Source organism: Taudactylus pleione, unplaced genomic scaffold, assembly GCF_031769625.1.
Source record: "Taudactylus pleione unplaced genomic scaffold, aTauple2 ptg000015l, whole genome shotgun sequence".
In the NCBI taxonomy this organism is placed as follows: domain Eukaryota; kingdom Metazoa; phylum Chordata; class Amphibia; order Anura; family Myobatrachidae; genus Taudactylus; species Taudactylus pleione.
The window spans coordinates 24633384-24656964 of record NW_028284417.1 but is presented as its reverse complement, the minus strand read 5'-3'; the positions used below and the strand labels follow the sequence as shown (position 1 = coordinate 24656964).

At 42.8% G+C, this 23581-nt stretch overlaps 1 protein-coding gene across 1 annotated transcript in view; it reads left to right on the top strand.

Annotated features, from left to right (window-relative positions):
• The window catches only part of LOC148542183 (gamma-aminobutyric acid receptor subunit rho-1-like), a 130194-nt gene that overhangs the window by 104796 nt on the left and 1817 nt on the right, over positions 1-23581 (top strand). The window contains exons 4-9 of the mRNA XM_088470782.1: positions 4146-4213; positions 5313-5536; positions 5980-6062; positions 9289-9429; positions 11549-11701; positions 15520-15716. Coding sequence (XP_088326908.1) covers positions 4146-4213; positions 5313-5536; positions 5980-6062; positions 9289-9429; positions 11549-11701; positions 15520-15716 — 866 coding nt within the window. The remainder of the gene's footprint in view (positions 1-4145; positions 4214-5312; positions 5537-5979; positions 6063-9288; positions 9430-11548; positions 11702-15519; positions 15717-23581) is intronic.

Sequence of the window (23581 nt, the reverse complement as noted above, 5' to 3'; positions counted from 1 at the left end):
GATAGTTTTTTTTCTCTGCAAGCAGTATGCATAAAATTGCGTAATTCATACACATGGACGTATCAATATGCATTTAAAAAATATTTTTTTTATAAAATTGCACACCTACATGTATATGGTGATCTATATTACTCCCACTGTGAAATATCAGGATATAGGAAAACAAGGTCCCTGCACAATGCTGCAGGCTGTAAACATATACTGTATATATTGGGACTCATGTAGAATTGACTGTAAAGCTGGGCATCCACTATACAATTATCTGTCAGATATCTGTCCAATCTGGCTGACTGGAATGAAAACCTGGTAATGTATGGGAGCAAATTTTCTCCCATACATTACCAGGTTTTCATTCCAACCAGCCAGATTGGACAGATATCTGACAGATAATTGTATAGTGGATACCCATCTTAAGTCCAACAGGGAAGTACAAAACACACTTTATAGTACTGCAAATATGCAGTAAAATGAACTGCACTTAAAGTAGTGCAATGGGGAGGGAAGGGGCAGGCTGATTTAGTTCTTGTACAGTAAGGGTGTGTTTGCCTTATATTATGTGTAGGGTACAAGCAGTGGGTTGGGTGCAGGATATCGACGGTCAGAATACTGGCAGCGGCATCCCAACAGTCAGAATGCTGACAGATTTTGTAAGTATTATAACCCTACCCTAGTATTATTATCCTAACCCTCCCCTAATCCTCCCCTCCCGCAGCCTAACCCTAACTCTCCCATCCCAAACCCTAACCCTCCCATCCCGCAGCCTAACCCTCCCCTCCCGCTGCCTAACCCTAACTCTCCCACCCCAAAGCCTAACCCTCCCAACCCGCAGCCTAACCCTCCCATCCTGCTTCCTAACCCTAACTCTCCCATCCCAAAGCCTAACCCTCCCAACCCGCAGCCTAACCCTCCCCTCCCGCTGCCTAACCCTAACTCTCCCACCCCAAAGCCTAACCCTCCCAACCCGCAGCCTAACCCTCCCATCCTGCTTCCTATCCCTAACTCTCCCATCCCAAAGCCTAAACCTAACCCTCCCCTCCCGCTGCCTAACCCTAACTCTCCCATCCCAAAGCCTAACCCTCCCAACCCACAGCCTAACCCTCCCATCCCGTTTCCTAACCCTAACTCTCCCATCCTAAAGCCTAACCCTTTACCCTCCCCTCCCTCTGCCTAACCCTAACTCTCCCATCCCAAAGTCTAACCCTAACCCTCCCATCCCGCTGCCTAACCCTAACTCTCCCATCCCAAAGCCTAACCCTCCAAACCCGCAGCCTAACCCTCCCATCCCGCTTCCTAAACCTAACTCTCCTATCCCAAAGCCTAACCCTAACCCTCCCATCCCGCAGCCTAACCCTCCCATCCCACTGCCTAACCCTAACTCTCCCATCCCAAAACCTAACCCTAACCCTCCCATCCCGCAGCCTAACCCTCCCATCCCACTGCCTAACCCTAACTCTCCCATCCCAAAGCCTAACCCTAACCCTCCCATCCCGCAGCCTAACCCTCCCATCCCACTGCCTAACCCTAACTCTCCTATCCCAAAGCCTAACCCTAACTCTCCCCTTCCGATGCCCAACCCTAACTCTCCCATCCCACAGCCTAACCCTAACCCTCCCCCTAACCCTTCCATCCTGCAGCCTAACCCTAACCCTCCCCCTGATCCTAATAATTATCTCCCCAATCTGACTGAATTCTGACAGTCGGGATGCCGCTGTCGGTATTGTGACTGCTGGTATCCTGACTTTCGGGATGCCGACTACATCCCGAAGAGTACATATACTCTTCATAGGAGGCCTATCTGTTGTGGCTGCTTCTTCCCTGGTGCATTACATTATATGTAAAAAAATTGCCACAATGGGGCTCACTAGTGTTTGACACAATTTGCACCAAAACGTTAGCAGAAATTTCATCCATAAACTATATGGAATTTGAGCAATATGAATCTTAAGATGCCAGTGACAGCACATTTTACATAAAATACATATGTTTAAGTGATATGCATAGTTGCCGACTTTTGGACTGCCCCTTCCTGGAGGGGGCAGCTAGGTCGGTACTACAGGGGAGCCTATCCTGGCCAAGTTGGTGGTGTTGGTGGCGTGATTATGCAATTGTGTAATTGTGGTCACGCTCACTGCTATACAATGCAGCAATTACCAGTACTGTAATGTGGAGGGTGGATCCTCGGTAACACAATTCAGCGTGAATCACGTCATTGGCAAAACCGCCCACTTCACTCGGAAGTGGGTGGCTGTGACCGGGAGACTTGCCCACTCCTCTCAGCGGCTGGGAGTGCCACCTGAGATGTGGGAGCCTCCGGGGCAATACAGGAGAGAAGGGAAGTCTGGTGATATGTTGCTTTTTGGTCATTTGTGTTGCGGGTTCTAAAAGGAGCAACTTGTTTGTTAAGGTTTTTGGTATTTTTTCAAGCCCTGGATGCCTTTGTGACTGAAGAGCACACCCTGGACCCTAGGACTTAACTGAGCAATACATTTGATGAATACAGTTTGTGTGTTTTTTTTTTACTTTTATTTATGATAAACAATGTTAATGTAATTTAATACAAATTGAAGCATGCCCTGGATGTCAGGGCATGCTGGCACTTAGTTCATCCAGTAAAAGTATGCCATGGTAGCCACGGGTATGCCCAAGCTTGTATTACTAAAATCAACAGCATGCCCAGGAGGCCTGGCCATGTTAGAACCTGTAGTTCACCAGGGTAAAATTATAATTTATAATTTTTAAAATATTAATTTAATAACCCACACCAGCTGCCCAGGAGTGTGGGAACAGCCCTAGTGCGAACAGCACAGGGTTAGTTTGTCCTAGGCAGACCTAACTGTTTTTTGTAGGCCCAATCACCCTAGGAAATACATCCCTATGCTGACCAAACTAACCCCCTAACTTCAAGGCAACTCCACGCTCTTCATCACCTCAAATATTCCCAATATCCGTCGAGGCTATCAGCACTAGTTCTAATATCACTCAGTCGTTTTGTGCTTTTTTTTTCTTATTTTACAGAAATTTAAGGTCATCATCATCAGCACAGGTCTTGCACAGGCAGGAGTATATTATATGCGGCTGCTTCCCGCCAGGGTCGGACTGGCCCACAGGGGTACAGGGGAAACCCCCGTTGGGCCCCACTGCCTGAGGGCCCACCCCCTCCTCAAGGGATCAGGTTCCAGACTGTGCACTTGTATTATATTGCACAGGACTTTGGTGTATTTTCTACAATGTATTGCTGTTATTAGTCTGGTACATTATTATGCATTCACTAGCAATATTTACCATATCTATATATTTTAAGGGGCCCGGACCCGATTTGTAGGCCCGTCACACCCCTTAGTATGGGCCCCAATAACTGCATTCCCCTGGTGGGCCCTTCACACCCCAGTCCGACACTGCTTCCCCCTATGTAAGGTGCATTAAAACGTCCTTACTGTACACAGGCTGCATATGTCCAACATTTTGCTTCTCTAAGCGTAGAGAGGCACAACGGGAAGTTGCCTTTATTTGCCCAATTCTAAATAAGCCCCGTTGTGTTTTCCAGAAAATTACAAAAAATAGATTGCGATTTCAAATAATAATAAATCATCCAGATGAATAATGTAATATAACAATTTTACTGCTATGGGGGACCAGAATTTAGCACAAAGCCGGTATGGAGGATACATGTCAGGAACCTGTGATCTCAGGAGCAATGTGGCTGTTATTGCAAGAATTTACATTATGAAGAAGCTCTTGATAAAATGGTCTACATTCTAACCTTATCATTATCTCAGACGAGATAGAAAATATTGCTCATACATTCAAATTAAATCAGGTAAGAATCTTACCACAGAAGTTGTGGGCAGCACAGTGGCACAATGATTAGATTGCTGCCTCACAGCACTGAGGTCCTAGGTTTGATTGCCACCAAGACCCTATCAGAATGGAGTATGTATGTTCTTCCTGTGTTTGCATGGGTATCCTCCAGGTACTCTGGTTTCCTCCCACAAGCCACAAACATACTAGTAGGTTAAATATATAGATTGTAAGCTCCACTGGGGATGTAATATATATATATATATATAACTAAATATAACTATAACCAGAGTTTTCTGCCATAACATCAGTATTTTATTGGAATATTGAAACTTGTATCATTACAGGTCCTGCAATTCCTGTTGGGGTAGATGTGCAAGTTGAAAGTTTAGACAGTATTTCTGAGGTAGATATGGTAAGTAATACAAATAAAATCCTTGGATGGCATAACCTTTATGTGGCGATCCGTGCCCCTGCTCTGTAACAAATTTGGTCACCTTCACCCTGTAGTAACACTATATAGTTGGGATTCCATCTCCAACGTTCCACCGAGAAATGCTCTCACAAAAGTGATCACTTACTGCAAAGTCTAAGGATACTAATCTTCCTGGACCTCTCTGCTGCCTTCAAACTCATTAATCAACCATTTTTTCTGCATACCATTCATTACATTGGCCTTCATGACACACTATTGTCCTGATTCACTTTCTACCAATCACTCCTTCAGTGTCTCTACCTGTGGTACATTCTACTCTTCAGTCCCACAATCTCTTGTTGGCCCACAACCCTCTGTTTTCTCACTCTATACCTTTTCTCTTGGGGAACCAATTCATTCATTCATTCAGCCTGCAGTACCACCTCTATGTTGATGTCATCCAGGTCTACCTCCCATATCATCTCCCATTCTGTACTATCTTGTGTAGCCTACTGTCTCTCTAGTATCTGTACAAGGATGTTCCAATGATAACTAAAGCTCAACTTGTCCAAAACAGATTATCCTCTTCCCAGAGTCACTTCCTCTTTCATATATCATACTCTTCCAATATCACCACAATTCCTCAGCCCTCCAAGCCCACTAGATTGCTGTCACACCTAATTGTGCCCTCTATTTTATTCCTAACATATACGGTTTCTCTTCTTCCCCTGTCACGTCCACCTTCACAAGATTGTTACAATGCACCCTTGCTAGAACTAAGATTCTTATCCATTCTTCCAATGTCTCCTGCCTTACCTATTGCAATCTCTTTCTATCGGACATTCCCCTCACCCATCAATCCCAGCTTTGTTCCCCCCTAAATGCCATGTCCAGACTGATTTTCCTCTCCCGCTTCTCTGCTTCCACTGCTTTGATAAACTGTCAAGTCCCCTGTAACGAAAGTAAGACTGTATACAACTTGGCATACACATTTTCTGTAATATATTTTATTTTAGAATGTATCAGATACATGACAACATAGTGTAAAATGTCCATGGATGCCGTCATTTGGTGTTTATATTTTACTTTCATGTTACAGGACTTCACCATGACTCTATATCTTAGACACTACTGGAAAGATGAACGATTATCCTTTCCCAGCACCAACAATCAAAGCATGACCTTTGATGGGAGATTAGTGAAAAAGATCTGGGTACCGGACATGTTCTTTGTCCATTCTAAAAGATCTTTTATACATGACACCACAACGGATAATGTCATGCTGCGGGTACAGCCTGATGGGAAGGTGCTGTACAGTTTAAGGTAACAACACAGAATTTATATTGTGTTGCCTGTACCACTATTCCTCTTTCCTGTTGTATTTTCACTGCATTAACATTTATTGAAATAGTATTCAAGTGACATCTTGTGGCAACATGGGTACTACAGCTTTACTTCCTAATCATGAATTTCAGGTTTACATCAACTTCTGTCTGCTTAGTGCTAGTAGATTTTGTAATGGTTTTTAAGAGCTAAAAGAGTATAGCTCAAAATGAATTGCACCTGGCTTTATATAATTGCACACTGCCAATGGAAGCAGTTAGTAGCTCCATAATGAAAGCAGTTAGTAGCTCCATATGTTTAGTTTAGTTTGCTTATGCAGTATTCAGCATGCCAAACTTTCTGAGATAAAGTATGTTTGTAGTTTTGGTGATTTCTGAAGTGTGTAAAAGTACTTTTGTTTAAATTTTTCTCCTTTTTGGTAGAGTTACAGTGACAGCCATGTGTAATATGGACTTCAGTCGATTTCCCCTCGACACACAATCCTGTTCTTTGGAGATTGAAAGCTGTAAGCATTAATTTTTGTTTTTGTCTTCAATAAATGCTTCTTCTATAGCTAATTGTCAGCAGGCCTAGGCGGTTGCTTGAGTGTCAATGGTTAGAGGAACTAAAACACTGGATGAATGACCTAATGTTAATCATTCAGTGATTTTATTGCCCCTACATGAGCAGGATATATCAAGTATTGCATATACTTTGCGATACATCCCTCGGATCCCTCTCCAGGATCTTGTTGCAGAAAGAAGTCCATGGGCTTCGATGAGCAACGTCATCTATAGATGGCTTTGCCTATTGGGCAGAAGCTCTGGAAAGTTATGTTTTCAGGAGCTTGTTGCATACAAGCACATAGAATTCTATGGGATTTGCTGTGCAGGTGGTCTGCAGTGGATATCTCTGATATCTGATGTCGTCCATTTTAATACATATGGGAAATTATATGTAAGTAAACCTCCAAAAAAAGGCATTTTGTAGCTATACATCCGGGCCAGAGCATCATTGGCTGACACGAAGGAAAACCAAAATACATGTTGAGCTATTCTCTGCTGCTCCTCCATGTTAGTGTTACACTGGGTGCCTGGCACTTGGCTGTGCTGCTATCCCCACCAACTGCTTGCCGAGGTAGAAAGCAGCAAGATGGGGGCACCACTTCCAAGTTGGGAAGGGGGCAATTTAGAGTTTGGGTGCACTATTTCAGAGTCAGGAATGCACCACCTAGATACTGAAAAGCAGAAAGGAGAGTATCCCCTAGAGTTCCCCCAGGCAACCTACCTGGGAGTCACCCCTGGGAACTCCAACTAGCAGTGCAAGAGCCAGCATGCCCTCCAAATGCTGGTTCATTTATGCCTCTCAAAACTGCAAATCTAAAATGGAAGCTGCTCAAATCAATTTGGCTTCCATTTTATGTTTGCTGATTTGAGAGGCATGAATGAACCAGCATTTGGAGGGCATGCTGGCTCTTTTAGTGCTTGTTGGAGTTCCCAGGTGTGACTCCCAGGTAAGCTGGCTCTCAATTTGGATGTATTTCTGTATGTGCCTTTAACATGAGGCCTTATAACAGATAATTACATGGCAAAGAGTGGGCACTGTTATCATGCAGAGTAGGGACTGCCAGTTTCAGAGAAGCGGTGAAGTGGCCTGGCAGCTTACCATGTACTTATAAATGCATGCAAGGAATATCTCTGAATTTCTATTACCATATAGTTTTCATGTATTGTTGCAGGTACAATTTAGTGTGCAGGGGAACTCTAAAGGATACTCCCCTTTCTGTTTAGTATGACCCCTCCCTTTCATGCACCTGAAGAGTATTGCCAAATTGATTTGAGCAGCTTCTATTTTATGTTTACCACCTAGAGACTATAAAGTAGGCTATGACTGTGCACTGTCTTTTACTGTACTTCCTGCAATATTGCCTTATATGCATTATTTAAGTGAGCTATTAGTGACGTCCAATACTAAATTCATGTGAGTATAAACGAAGACTGTGTTGAAAGCTGGAATACATCCTGAAGTTAGGTGAGGACTCAGAGAACAGAGAAAATGCTCCTACGGGTGCAGTGAACTTTCATATTGGGGTACATTTATAAAAGCGCATTTGGTGAAAAAATATTCTGTTTCATGTTTTGTGTGTGCCAGCTCCTTATTTAAGACCGATTTTATATTATGTCTCATTTTGGGACAACAATTTATTATACTCCATGATTACATGTAAGAGCACAATTAAGTTCTCATACTCATGCAGACATGAGAACATGTGAGAGATCGCTTATTTTAGAGAAAATGGGCCAGAAATTACTACAAAAGCATGGATCCGCACATTTCTAGGGGTATAAGACGGGGAAAGGGGGGTGTTATTGGTTATCCGGAGTGTTTATGAATGGAGTAATCCTAGGCTTCCAATTTCAATGGAACAACTTTTGTTGTTTTGTATCCAGATAGGGGCAGAACTATGGGAGACAATGGAGGCGCCTGATGGGCTCCAGCACTGAAGGGGCACCTCCTCCATTGTCCACAACATATTCACCCCACTTAGAGCTGTAACTATGTACCCAGAGTGTACCGTCATGGCCGCCCAATACATGGCATCCCTTCACGGCACCTGAGAAGCCACCATACACTAGGGGAATGCTCCATGTCAGACCACCAGCTGCTTCCTTCTACTATCTATAGCCTGTCTGCACCCGAATTGCTACATTACAGTGTCAGCTGCTGTGACTGGGGGGGGCACCAAATTATAACTTGCCTCCGGGCATCTGGGATGAACTTAAGCCACTGTATCCAGACACATTGTATCTGCACATAAATACCACTGTAATAAGAACAGTCAAACGGAATCGGTATGGGATCCCGGCTGTGGGAATCCCAACACCGGCATCCCGACAGGGCTAGTTGTTGCTCAGTATGCTATCCCTCCCCCGCTCCCCACCCTAACCCTCCCTCTCTCCCTACCCTAAGCCTCCCTCTTTGGTGCCTAACCCTAAAAATAACTCTCCCCTATCTCTCTATCCTAACCCTATCCCCCACCCCGCTACTTCCCTTCGGTATCCCGCCGGTCAGGATGTCGGCGCCAGGATTGTGATAGGTGTCGTGATTCAGGCGACGGTAATATCAGTGCCAGTCAAACACATAAAATTAATAATAAACATAGTGTAGCTTAGACAATGGCATTCAAATGTCTATTTAGATGTTTGGTAAATACCACCATGCTCCTGTAAAATTATTTTTATTTTAGCAGATAGTGTTCATACATAATCTCTTCTCTTAAAGAGATATTAGTGATTCCTTAGAGAATTAGAAACATTTCTGATTATAAAGGTGTAGTACTCCTACTCCTAATCTACAAATGTAATATAATAGTCTTTCTAGATCTGAAACACAATAATGTAAAATAGAGATGAGCGGTTCGGATTCTGTGAAATCCGAACCGCTCCGAACATAGGGGATCCGAGTCCACCCGAACCCTGTTCGGGTGTTCCCCGCCTGACTCGGATCCCCGTTCACAGCGGCAGCTGTGTGTTTGTTACAGCAGCCAATGAGAGTCACACAGGCTCTCTGCTGCATTAAAAGTGACAGTACAGTTAGAAATCTGAAGAGGAGACTGTTGTAGCCCAGTCTGTGCACAGTAGCAACTGTTTGGTTCACAATTTGGCTGAATTCTGAAATCTTTGCTCGACATATCTAATTTACAAAATCTGAACTGCAAGAGATTTGATCATGTCTACATGTTGTTCTCTTAGATGCTTACACAGAAGATGACCTCATGCTCTACTGGAAGAATGGAAATGAGTCCTTAAAAACAGATGAAAGGATTTCACTATCACAGTTCCTTATCCAAGAGTTTCACACCACTACAAGACTGGCTTTCTATAGCAGCACAGGTAAGCATAATAAGTAATGTGTAAAGGTTTGGCAATATATATGATTATCATAACACCGAGGTGCATAATAAATAATGCATAGATAAGGCCTAGCTACTTACAGTATATTGTGCCAGCATATTCTGTTGCGTTATACAATTGGGAATACCATATGTTAGATAGTACAATGTGTTTGACCTGTTTGAATTATTATTCTAACTGCACCTCTACAAAACATACTTACTGCATGAATTGAAGCCAGTCAGCAACATATTTTTCTCTTTGTGTACACATTTAGGGCTCATTCGGATTAATTTTTTTGCAACAATAATATAGTAATCTCCTCGCACTACATTCCAGAGGAAACGCAATGTGAGCAAATCCCTCTGGAAAACGTGCAGGCGTTGTGATCAGTGCCGTTTTCTTCTGCTCTTTTAGACAAGCAGCACTATTGTTCATGTACTGTATGATTTCCTGGAATTGCGATTTCTACTGCTGCTTGTATGAACAGCAGAGAATTTCGAACTCCAGGATCAATGATCTCAATGCCTTCACAATTATCAGTGTGGTTTACTCCAGTCTCATTTAATCATGAAAATGTTGCAAACAGAATATAACAAAATACTCATCTGAGATAGTTATTACAGATCTCAAAATGCAGGCATGTGATCAGTGTTGGACTGAGACATGAAGGGCCCACCGGGGGAATGCAGTGGTAGGGGCCCATGCTTAAGGGGTGTGGTCATCCACAGAGGGGGTGTGGCCAGCCACCACAGAGGCTTGGCTAACCATTAGGCATATATTCGTGTAGTTTCTATAGAATGGAACCAAGCCCCCATGCTGATCAGTGGTCCTGCTCCACCAGGTAACTGATCATCTAATAGAGTAACAATCTATAATTTGAGGTCTGGAACCTGACATCTAGAGGTGGGGAGTGGGTGCACAGGCAGTGGGGCCCACTGGGGAATTCCCTTTAGCCCTGTGGGCCAGTCCAACCCTGCATGTGATCACAGTATAGTACTGTACATGGCACCTTCAAGCAATGTACATCTCCTCAGCTTTATCCATGATTCCTTAATGAATTTTACTCATTCTAATTTAGTGAAAAATTAATAGCCTATGATGACAACCAAATTACTATCTGTGTGAAGTTATATGTTCTTCATGTGCCCACATATGTTTGCTCCATATGGATAGGTTGGCATTGGACAAAATTTACTCTAGTGGTGTTTGTATGGTACACAATTAGACTATAAGATGCACTGAGGACAGAGAATGATGTGCATTATTAAAATTATCTGAAAGTGCTATATAAGTGGAGGCTGAATAATAATAATAATAATAATAATAATTTCATAAATAATACAGAAAATACCCACATCCTCCAAAATGGCCATTTCCACTCAGCATGAATTAAGTCATCTATTTTAATTGATAAAGAGGTTGTTGTTTTAAAATTTAATTAATTAACTATGGCGCATACAGAATTAATGAACTGGAGTTTTGGGGTAGAGCATTTTGTGTCAGTTTGGAAGACTCAGGTTGGAGGATCAAAATATTTAGGGACTCTGATGAATTTAAATACTTACATCACAACAGAAATATTGAAAATAGCAAAATGGTTTGACTGAAGTATTGAACATAGAGATGTGTCCTCATACACCTAGCGTCATTACACCATATGGCGTGAGACAGTCAGCGCAACTGAGCTGCTCTGAGAGCTGTAGCACACCAACTTTTTCTTTACATTTTGCATCTACAGATGTTGAGCTGCGACTTTAACCATACAGGAATTTAGTTTTAAACACATCGCAGATGAAGCACAGTGGAATATGGCGTGAGGAAAAGCCGCTGATGTATCGTAGCACTTTGTATACAGATTCAGACTCATCCGCACACAGATGTACAAATGTTGCACATGAAATTGATCAGTGTAATCCAGCAGAGTAGTTTTGTTGTTCTCAGTTGTTTTATTTATGCGAATAAAATGCACATTTTGAGCAAAAAAACGCTCAGTGTGGCCGAGTCGCTCGGGACCTTGCACAGCGAGTGAGGCTGTTTCACACCACTGATGTATGAGAACACATCTGTAGCAAAATGGTTTGACAAAAATTAATTATGTTTTATATTTATAACACAGGATGGTATAATCGCCTGTACATTAACTTCACATTGAGGCGTCACATCTTCTTCTTTCTCCTGCAAACATATTTCCCTGCGACTCTAATGGTCATGCTATCCTGGGTCTCTTTCTGGATAGACCGAAGAGCAGTCCCTGCCAGAGTTCCATTAGGTAAACAGAAATATTTGTATTTTTTTTAAGTGAACACTATATAAAGGATGATGGGTACCAGGAACAGTCCAGGAATTTTCTGGAAGCAGCCTTAATGGGGCGGATCTTTTGAGGGGGGTGGAGTCTTAGAGGGGAGTGGGATATTCCCTCATAGTAAACTAAATGTTGGGGCAGAGCGCAATGTGACCTTCTCTGACCAAACAATTGTATATTATTAAAATGTATTTACTAATTGGTTATACCATTTGTATCTTTAATATGGTTTCTTAGAATTGGTGTCTTAATGAAGATTATTGTCCCCAAGATTTTTCCTTCTTATCCGGCCTGTCGTGGATAATCTCAAGCCACTTTCCCCCAGTTCTCTTCAGCCTCAACACCCGTGTCATTCCAGCCTCATTCCCCCATGTCTCTACAGCCTCATTTCCTCTGGTCTCCCTCCAGCCTCACACTACCCGAGTCTCTCCAGCTCCCTAGTGTCTCTCCAGCCACCTTCTGTCTCTCTAACTCCAGCCTCCTTGTGTCTCTCCAGCCCCCCAGTGTCTTTCCAGCTTCACTCCCTTGTGTCTCTCCAACCCCCCAGTGTCTCTCAAGCTACATACTCCTTGCATGTCTCCAGCTCATACCTCCTTGTGTGTCTCCAGCTCACACCTCCTAGTGTCTCTTCAGCTCCAGCCTCCTTGTGTCTCTCCAGTTCCGGCCCTTCTTTTGTCTCTCCATTCTTTTTCTGCTCTCCAACTCCCCAATGTCTCTCCAGCCCCCAGTGTCTCTCCACCTCCTACCCCCTATATCCCTCCTGCTCCAACCCAGTCATTTACTTTATCCAGCTGTTCCCATTTGTCATAACATCATGCATGCTGTACCACAATAAACAAATACATTTGTTGCACTGACCGCCGGTCCCGGAAGAGGCAGACCAGAGACAGGGCTCCCTGGACTCCGTACATGCCACTGTTGCTAGACCTATGAGTCAGCCTACCGCTGGGACAGCCAGGGGCTGTTGCAAGCCACTGAGAAACTGTCCCGTGCTCCCAGTGGCCCAACCCGCCTCTGCTGGGTACACACCTCAGCGATGTGCCGACCCAACAATATGGCAATGCAATGATAAATTACTTCGCCATACACACTGCATGGTCCACCGTATGATGACACGATATATCATTACATGCTTAATGTAACAACACTGCTTTATCTATGACATCATCCCATCTGATGTGCAGCACATTAGTTGGGAAGATGCAACCACTCAATTCATCAAACGATGAATTGGGTGGACGGCCAATATATTGTATAGTGTGTACACAGCTTTACTTTATTTCTAGACTGAAGGATAGTCTAATGGATGGGTTGTTTATGATTATTTATTTTTGTCAACTGAAGGCTACCCATCACTTTTGTCTCCCAATCTTTTTGTCTATGTATTATTTCAATTATATTATTATATAGCACAAAATTAACTGCTTCATAATATTGTGGACATCCTGCATAAAGCCAGTGAGTTGCATAAATTATATAATATCTACTATATCTATATTTCTCATGTGAAATGTTCAAGCTTGTTCCTCATTTGTTCATCTGTTTCTTAAAAGGCAAATCACTATGTTGACATTTAAGTGGACATTTATAGAAATGGGAGCATACCCTAAACCAAATTATATAATTACTGATTGCATATAACTGTGTATGTATATGTATGTGTGTATATATAAAAATATATATATTATATATAATATATACACACACACCAATTCTTCAAGGTACCCTTGCACAAAGTTTTTGAAGGAACTCGGCCGGGGGGTTGTCCCGAACATCTTGGAGAACTAACCACAGATCTTCTGTAGATGTAGGCTTGCTCAAATCCTTCTGTCTCTTCATGTAATCCCAGACAGACTTGATGATGTTGAGATCAGGGCTCTGTGGGGGCCATATCATCACTTCCAGGACTCCTTGTTCTTCTTTTCACTGAAGATAGTTCTTCATGACATTGACTGCATGTTTGGAGTCGTTGTCCTGCTGTAGAATAAATTTGGAGCCAATCAGATGCCTCCCTGATGGTATTGCATGATGGATAAGTACTGCCTGTATTCCTCAGAATTGAGGACACCATTAATCCTGACCAAGGCCCTCATTCAGAGCCACTCGCTAGCGGCAGTACGCTCGTTCCGAGCGATGTTCGCACATCTGCGCATGCGTACGGTTTTTAGTACGCATGCGCGAACCAGTCAGTGCGGCCGAAAATCATTTGTATGCTATATAGCGAGTGCCTGCTATTTTGAGTGACAGAATGAGGCGTATGTGGGTGGTAACAGGGGAAGGTGCTTGAAAACGGGGAGTGGAGATCCAAACGCAGGCGTGCTTAAAGGTCAAAACGGGCGTTTTAAGGGAGTGCATAATTAATACAGCAGCGTCATTGACCACGTCACTTGGTTTTTTTTAACTCAGAACTGCTCGCAAAATAGCGGTTGAAAAAACCAACCACAAGAATAGCGAGCAGTTCCTACGCTGTACGATTTACTCGATTAATCTAATAAATAGCGGACATGACGTATGGTGCGAGCGGCCAGGGGGCGTTTTTATCAAATAAACGAGCATATGTTTTGCTCGCTCGTTCAGACTTAGAGGTGTGAACAGACTGCAATTTGCGAACGGATCATTTGAATAGCCACCCCTTGTTTTTGAACGAACGACCGCAAATAGCGAACGGCTCTGAATCAGGCCCCAAATCCCCAGCTCCATTTGCTGAAAAGCATCCCCAAACTTGCAAGGAACCTCCAACATGCTTCACTATTGCCTGCAGACACTCATTATTGTATCGCTCTCCAGCCCTTCAGCAAACAAACTTACAGCAAAATATAAAAAATTTTGACTCATCAGTCCAGAGCACATGCTGCCATTTTTCTGCACCCCAGTTCCTATGTTTTCGTGCATAGTTGAGTTGCTTGGCCTTGTTTCCACGTCGAAGGTATGGTTTTTTGGCTGCAATTCTTCCATGCAGACCACTTTTATGCTAGACTTCTCCGAACAGTAGATGGGTGTACCTGGGTCCCACTGGTTTGTCCCAGTTCTGAGCTGATGGCACTGCTGGACTTTTTCCGATGGGAAGTAAGCATGATGTGTCTTTCATCTGATGCACTAAGTTTCCTTGGCCGACCACTGTGTCTGCGGTCTCCAACATTGCACGTTTCTTTGTGTTTCTTCAAAAGGGCTCACTTCCTGAAACCCCAGTCTGCTTTGAAATCTTTCTCTGGGAGAGACCTTGCTGGTGCAGTCTTGTTGCTGTGCTCAGTCTTGCCATGGTGTATGATCTGTGACATGAAACTGTCTTCCACAACCTCAACTTTGTAGCCCAGTTTTAACTCTCCTACACAGCTGTTTCAGTTAATGACTGTGTTTCGACCAACATATGAAAATGATGATCATTATCACCTATTTGGTATGATTGGTTAATCATACACCTGACTATAATCCTACAAAATCCCTGACTTTGTGCAAGTGTACCTAGAAGAACTGATGCCGTTCTGAAGGCAAAGGGTGGTCACACCAAATATTGATTTGATTTAGATTTGGCTTCTGTTCATTCACTTTGCATTTTGTAAATTGATAAACATAAACTATTAACACTTCTATTTTTGAAAGCATTTTGCACAGTATTGTGTTATATATTATATTGAAGCCTGGTGAAAAAAAAATCTGATTGGATTTTCAATACTGAAAATCCATTTAACAATAAAATAGCAAATTAGAATTTCAAACAGCATGTGTGTAATGGACATAACAGAGAACACAACTTATTTCTCATATGTTATGTGTATATTGCCCAGGTATAACCACAGTGCTGACTATGTCAACCATTATTACTGGAGTAAACGCCTCCATGCCACGAGTGTCGTACATCAAAGCTGTGGACATTTACCTGTGGGTCAGTTTTGTGTTTGTCTTCCTATCGGTGCTGGAATACGCAGCTGTGAATTACCTGACCACAGTGCAAGAGAGGAAGGAAAGGAAGCTACGGGAAAAGGTAAGACACTTATGTGAGAAAAATAACATTACAAATATATTGACATTTTCTAATCCCCTCTAAGACCAGTACATTTGGTAGACAAAAGACATCACTGCCCCTGTTATGTTGAGAGATCTGGAACGAACAGTAGAATAAACTTGTTAGGAAATGCCATAGTTGTCCTTCACTGGGGTTGGGCATGTCATCCCGGCAGCAGAATCCTGACAGTGAAATGCTGGTGATTTATACTAACACTAACCACAATCCTAACCCACCCCTCCCTCAGCCTGACCATAACTGCAGATTTACTTACCCCCCCTCAGCAGCCTAATCCCCACCCTACCCTTGGGCACCCTCCCCTCCTGCAGCCTAACCATAACTGCAGTCTTACCCTATCCCCGCCCCCCCAGCAGTCTAATCCCAACCCTACCCTTGGGCACCCTAACCCTCCCCTCCTGCAGCCTAACCATAACTGCAGCCTTACCCTATCCCCGCCCCCCCAGCAGTCTAATCCTAACCCTACCCTTGGGCACCCTAACCCTCCCCTTCTGCAGCCTAACCCTAATACTTACTGTTTGAAGTTGTCAGCATTTTGATCCGTCTGCACCCCACAGCCGCCATAGTGTGCTTCAAGATTTTAACTGTCAGGATGCCGACTACTTCCTCTTCAGGGTGAAGTGCTCATTAGAATTAGCTTTTAACTCTCATTTATTCTCCTATCTCTAAGAGGGAACATATGAATGATGTCTGAATCATAGTTACCCACTTTCCCGGGATTTCCAGGAGACTCCCAAATATGATGGTGTACTCCCATCTCCTGGTATAGTGGGCAACTCGCCTTCATGTCACCCTATTCTCGCGTGAAACAAGGGGCAGAGTGACATCATTATCTATAAAACGCATCCTCGCTGTCCCACCTCTGAGCCGAAGTGCAACGAGTCAATGCAAAATGTCATGGTTGGTGGGGCTGCAATGTGGCAAATTGTAATGTCACACCCCCGCCCCTCCCACCCAGACCTCCCCTCAACATATCTCCCAAAGGCCTCGCAGCAAAGATTAGTGAGTATAGTGTGAATTTGTGCCTGCTATGCATCATCAAAACAATCATAGTTTTGCATACAACACATAAATGTATACATATCTGTATAAACAACTTTGAAACATACAATTATTTTGCTGCGTAGTCAGAGGTATACTGGGAATTTAAAGTAGCCCTGGAAAATATTCAGATAGTAGCCTCATATGGTGCTGCGGCCAAATTGTCCAGTAGGTAGGGTAAAATCACCAGGAACCGGGCCACAAGTTAGTGTGCTGCCATGCAGCTGGATGTGGGAATAACTGGCACACAGGGGCCATAGTTATTGCTGTAGGCAGTATGAGATCACCCTCCAGTCACTTTAAAAAAAACTAGTAACACTGCAGGCACCACTGTTATATGTACCTGACTCCCCTTCTAGCAGAGACATACCTCCTGACTTTTCCTATACTGGGGTCAAAGTCCTGAGAGCACAAGACAGTTTCGCTGCAGATAAGACCGTTATCAGACAGTCTCACTCCTCCCGGTTCTTGAAGTTCATTGCTCGGTCATTTCAGAATAACACCTTACAGTATGTCTATGACACATTTAAAGTGTGTGTGTATTTATATTTATCCACAGTGCAGTTATGCTTTGTAGGTAAATATGTCACACTTTGACTAATAAACAAATTGCTGTTATAGAAAAACAACTGCAATTGATACTGCAAATATGTAAAGTAGCTTAATGCATGTGCTGTGTAACTTACAAGACCCTTTCATTTCCTTTTCTACAGAATGCTAATAAACTCTTCATTTTCCAATGGAATTTAAATTGTCATATGACATCAAGAGTATGCACTATATATCAGGTCTTTTCAGGGTCCATGTTTCTAATCACTGCAACTAATTTAATATGACAGATGATAAATAACCAGCTACATATATATTTTGTGTCGAATCAGCCAATTATTTAATATTTTCTGTTGTATAAACTATTTATTGCAAAAACATGGCCCAGTTGGCACTTACAAGTACAATATTATCATAATAGCTCAAGTGTAATGATATTTCCCTGGTTAGAGTATGGGATTCCGGCGATCGGGATGAGTGCGGTTGGAAGACAGACAGCAGCATCTTGACAGTCAGAATCCCGACAGAATTAGGTAAGTATCTTAACTCCAATACTTATTATCAGGATGTCAGCGGTCGGGATTCTGGAGCTGGGATCCCGGCTGCCGGAATGCCAACTACACCCCATTTTACCCATGGGAGAATTGGAAAAATGTTAGTCTGGAAGTTTTACTTGCTTTGCAGTCACATTCATTTGTTCTTGATATCCATAAGAGGAATTATGAAAATACCTTCCAGCATTACATTTTAGTTCAGTTCAGGTTGCTGTTTTTTTTATTTTTAAATGCCCCAGTGGCCCAATAACCTCTTGGCCTACTGGGAAAACTTCTGATGAGGTCTATGGTCAATCTGTCCCTGCGCCAAATAATGTCAGAAGATAACAAAGATAAGGCTATCTTTTACTGTGGTATCAAATCATCAATTTCAGAGAATATAACAATATATCTTGTAGCATTGAAGACTATGGGGCTGCTGCAGAGCTGAATGCAAGTCAGTTATATGGACATATTATTTTTTCATACTGCCCATGTTATGGAGCCAAGTATATGCAAATATAGGTTAAGTTGAGTTATACACAACTCAGGGCTTGATTCAGCAAGGAACGCAGTTGCTAATATGCACGCAATCGGACGATTGTTGCGTTCTGTGCGTGCTTATGCACCGCAGTGCGCATGCGCGAACAGGTCACTTCGATCAGGACTGCGATCACAGTGACTATGCAGACCCATCGCAGATTGATTGACAGGAAATCAATCTGGCCATTTGTTGTTGGTGACTGTAGGCATGCCAGTGCGTTTCAACGCCATTGCAGGGGGATGCATAAATTATGACTGGTGCAAGTGAGTACTGGTCATGATGACGGCTATGAAACAAAGTATATAGATGGGGGTGGTCAGGCCGCATATACAGCTAAGGATAAGGGCAAACATACCTATTCAGTTCCGTGCCCCCATGGTGGGTGAAATTACAGCCAACTTCATTGACTATTGCTTCTCTTTTTACATCTTCGTTACTTAAGGCAGATATTATGCTGCCCATAAAGGCCATAATACACCCATTGGTTGTTTTAACAAGGTAAATCACTAACTCTACTATTGGCCCAGTACCTTTTTTCTATGTATTCACAACAGTCACAAATAAAAAATACCCAGCTGAGGGCCTGATTTAGAGGTGGATGCATTGAGAACATTGGGCACAAGTTTTAAATCTGCAAATGTATCTGAGTTGCATTGCGCTTGCGTCTCGATGGTTACCGTCAGGAGACTCAAATCGGAATTGCATGGAGATCAATGCAATTCCATATGGCATTCCTGGGCAGTGACTGAGGGATGGCTTTCATCGGCGGGCATGTCAGGGACTGCGTCGTAAGATGTGGTTCCACTAACACCTGCGCCCATGTACCAGCAGAGATTTTGGGCAACCATAAGGTTGCTCTTATGTCCGAAGTCAGCTCGATGGTGTGACTGGGCACACCGTAGCGGATTACAGTCACCGCTATAAGGATTGATTTATCAAGGAAAAAAATGACTCGTGCAGTATTATGAGGGATTAATTTACACTTTACTTTAAAACAGAAGGATATTAGAAGTCTCTATTTAGATTCTTATGTCTAGTAAAAGCATTCAGCCTGCACACACATTCATTTACATGGACACTTCTCCTGAGTGATAATAAGATCATTTGAGAAAATATATTTCTGCTCTAAACATAGGTTTCTAGAACTCTTCAAAGTATCATAAAAAAGATAGAACAATTGGAACTTATATAAAGAAAAAAGTAGGGGGAAAAATGCAGCGCTTTGGAGCATACGGAGGATATACAGAGAAAAAACTTCCCATAGTGTAGTAATATCTCTGCTGGTACATGGGCGCAGGTTTTAGTGGAACCACATCTTCCGACGCAGTCCCTGACATGCCCGCCGATGAAAGCCATCCCTCAGTCACGGCCCAGGAATGCCATATGGAATTGCATTGATCTCCATGCAATTCCGATTTGAGTAATAATTTTTTAAGTATACTACACTATGAATTTTTTTCCTGTTTTCTTTCTTTGTATGCTCCTCAACCTATGAGACACAAAGAGAAAATCTGAAGAATATACTTGGGAAACAGACAGAGGGCCTGATTCAGAGCCGCTCGTAAGCAGCCGCTCGTTCGTTCCGAGCGATGTTCGCACATCTGCGCATGCGTATGGGTTGTAATGCGCATGCGCAAACCAGTCAGTGCGGTCGGAAATCGTGTGCTCGCAAAATAGAGAATGCCTGCTAATTTCAGTGACAGGATGAGGCGTTTGTGGGTGGTAACAGGGGAAGGTGCTTGAAAACGGGGAGTGGAGATCCGAACGCAGGCGTGCCAAACGGTCAAAGCGGTCGTTTAATGGGTGTGCATAATTAACAAAGCAGCGTCATCGGCCACGTCACTTGGTTGTCTTTTAGTCTGAACTGCTCGCATGATTGCGGTAGGAAAATGCTACCACAAGAATAGCGAGCAGTTCATATGCCTTTCGATGTACTTGGTTAATCAAATAAATAGCGGAGATGACGTATGATGCGAACGGCCGAGGGGCGTCTTTACAAAATAGCGAGCGCATGTTTTGTACGCTCGCTCAGACATAGAGGCGTCAACAGACCGCAAAGAGCGAGCGCTTAATTTAAATATCCGGCCCCTTTTTCAGAACGACCGTCCGCAAATAGCGTCCGGCTCTGAATCAGGCCCAGAGAGCGCTGTATATCTCTATTTTTTTCTGAATATAACTTATCCTGAGCGACTTCATTACATTTCATGTACTGAAACAAAGCAATTATATTGAATCTATGGTGTATGTAGATTTATCAGCTAGGGCTCTATTTACTACAATCCGCATATTGAATGCAGATTGTAGGGTGATTTCACCAACTGAATTCGCAGTGCAAATTCAGCCAATATCACAGGGATTTACTAAAAATCCCTTGCAGGGACAGAGCTTGCGATAAAGCTCTGTCTCTGTGAATGCCCTCCGCACATTTATCACGGAATTTTCGCAAAAAATACCATGACAAGTGCCCGCGCATGCGCCGACTCTCCGCCGCTAAGCCCTGTCCCCCGCGACCCCCCTCACTTAATTGCTCTTACCTCCGGTGATTGGGGTCCTGGGATGTCCTCCACGGCTACAGTCAGCTGATCTCCCATCCTGCACTGGGGCCCAGTCACCTGATGACCGGGTCCCAGTGCAGGATGGGAGACTAGCTGACCGGAGGGAGGACATCACCGGAGCACCGATCTCCGGTCCCTGGACTCAGCTAAGTTATTTTTTTTTTGTAGCAGAAATCAGCATGTTGTCTGTTTAGACCACACAGCTGATCACTGGGGGCTCTGCCGGTTAGAGCGGAGCAGGAGTACTTTAACCGTGGGAGACCCTGGATAACGCCACAGGGCTTTCCCCGGTATGTTTTTCACAATTTATTTTTAGTAACTACCAGGCAGTTCGCATTTCCAATTACAATGATGGGAAATGTGATCTGATTACTAAAAATAAGTGATAATTAGGGGTTGGAGTAGAATTTTACGAATTCTACTCCAATTGCCCTTTAGTAACTGTAGGTGAAACTAAAATAATGTGAAAAGGGTGTGGAAACACCCTTTTTCACTTTATTTTAGTCAAAATAATGATAATAAATAGAGCCCCTAGTGAGAAATTATTGGGAAGATGTATCAAGCCTTGAAGAAAAATAAATTTGAGAGAGATAAAGTACCAACAAATCAATCAGCTTCTAACTGTAATTTTACAGACTATGGGGTATATTCATGTAGATGAATTGTTAATTTTCACTATATATCACATAAGTTCAATGCGATATATAGCTTTGCTAAGTATCATTTCATCTAGGCTTCCTTTTCGACTAAGCAATCCAAAAACGAGGACCCCAGCGGTCTATTCTTGTCCTGCAGTCCTCTGCAAAGCATGGAGTCGGAAAGCATGTTGAATACTTCCCTGCTTTCTGTCAGTCATTGACGTTTGCTCCGCCCCCTTTATTGATCAGCAGCCATTGAAGCACGTATGTAGTGAGCTGCTGGGCATTTTTCCCTCAGTTTCACCCAAAATAACAATTAAAGGCTAAAGATAATGTTAATCTATTAAATATATTTATATAAAAAAAAATTACATAATAAAAAAATTTAAATGTTAACCAATTTCTTTTATTATATATATATATATATATATATATATATATATATAATATTAAATTAACATTATCTTTAACCTTCAATTATTATTTTGGGTGAAACTGAGGATTTTTTTTATTAATCTGTGCCCAGCAGCTCTTTACACAGCTGCTGCAATGGCTGATGGTCTCTAAAGGGGGCGGAGCAAGGCCGCATGCCAGACAGAGAGCAGGGAAGTACCCAACTTCTCTGCCCGTTTCGTCACAGTGTTCAGAGTACACCATCCTGAGATGGCGAATCTGAACACAAAGCTAAGCTTTCCATCCTTTTAATGAGTCACACTCCCCACAATATAGAACGGTGATGTGATTCAGCCACGGAGCGGAGGTGCGGCTGGAGAAGTCAGAAACTTCTCCACAGTAACCTACTGTGAATAGCACCAAGCATAGAAAAGTCCCGTTTACAGCAAAACGGGGCTTTTCTCTGCTCTATGAATAGAACCATATTTTTGTAAATGACCGTTAGAAGCTGATTGGTTGGTTCTTTATCTTTCTCCAACGTTTGATACATCTCCACCTATGTTACTAAAACATGAAAAATTAGGTCTTTAGGGAGTGCACTTTTAACCTTCTGTTGTAAATGGTAACAATTAGTAAAACTCATCTTTTCTTATTGCAGTTATCAATAACACATATTTATGAGGGTAGATAAAATCAGTTAAATATTTAAAATAAGAAGGGAGAGTGAAAAAAGATTTCAATAAATTAGTGTTTAAAATGAGAGCTGTGCAATCTGTACTGTAAAGTATTGAATGTTATGCAGGAGATTTTGATCCACAGTAGATGGATACAATTGTAACATAGAACTAGATACAAGTGTAATTATCTGAGGATTAAAATGTTAAGTATACCTGTATTAAGCTGGGTACACACTATGGGATCCATCTTATGCTATATCATTCCAACGCAGATCGGAATGATATATTGTGAGGATCGCATAGTATGTATGCCCAATCGTTCGTGCCCGTGGGTCATTCATCACATCATCCCTTTTGCCATGCTGCACAGCAGATGTGATGATTGAACGAATGACGCCAAGCTGCTAAATGCAGCATGGAACAACACATCTCGCTGTCGTTCACCACATCATCCAGTGTGTATGGACGGCGGTGTCTCGTTGGTTGGGTACACAATCGCATAGTGTTTACCCAGCTTTAATAGTATGTTCTAATGCTGGGTACACACTGAGATGACGGATTGGTAAGCTATACACACTTACCTATCGGCAGTTCAATATGTCTGAGCTGGCATCACAACTGGGCGGGCATTTAAATTAAGTTTGCCCGCACTGTTGAGATGTCAGTGTTGGCGATCCCTGCAGCAAGTGTACAGATGGTCAGCAGGTCGCCCGTACAAACACGTAGATGCACCGAGCACCAATATATCTTTCAGATATATCAGCATCGGCTGTGTTGCAGGGCCAACCTGATATGTCTGTGCACGCACTTGCGATATATCGTTCGTCGATCAAACAAATAATATATTGACAAGTGTGTACCCAGCATAGACGCTGTGTACCTTAGATGTCTTGTAT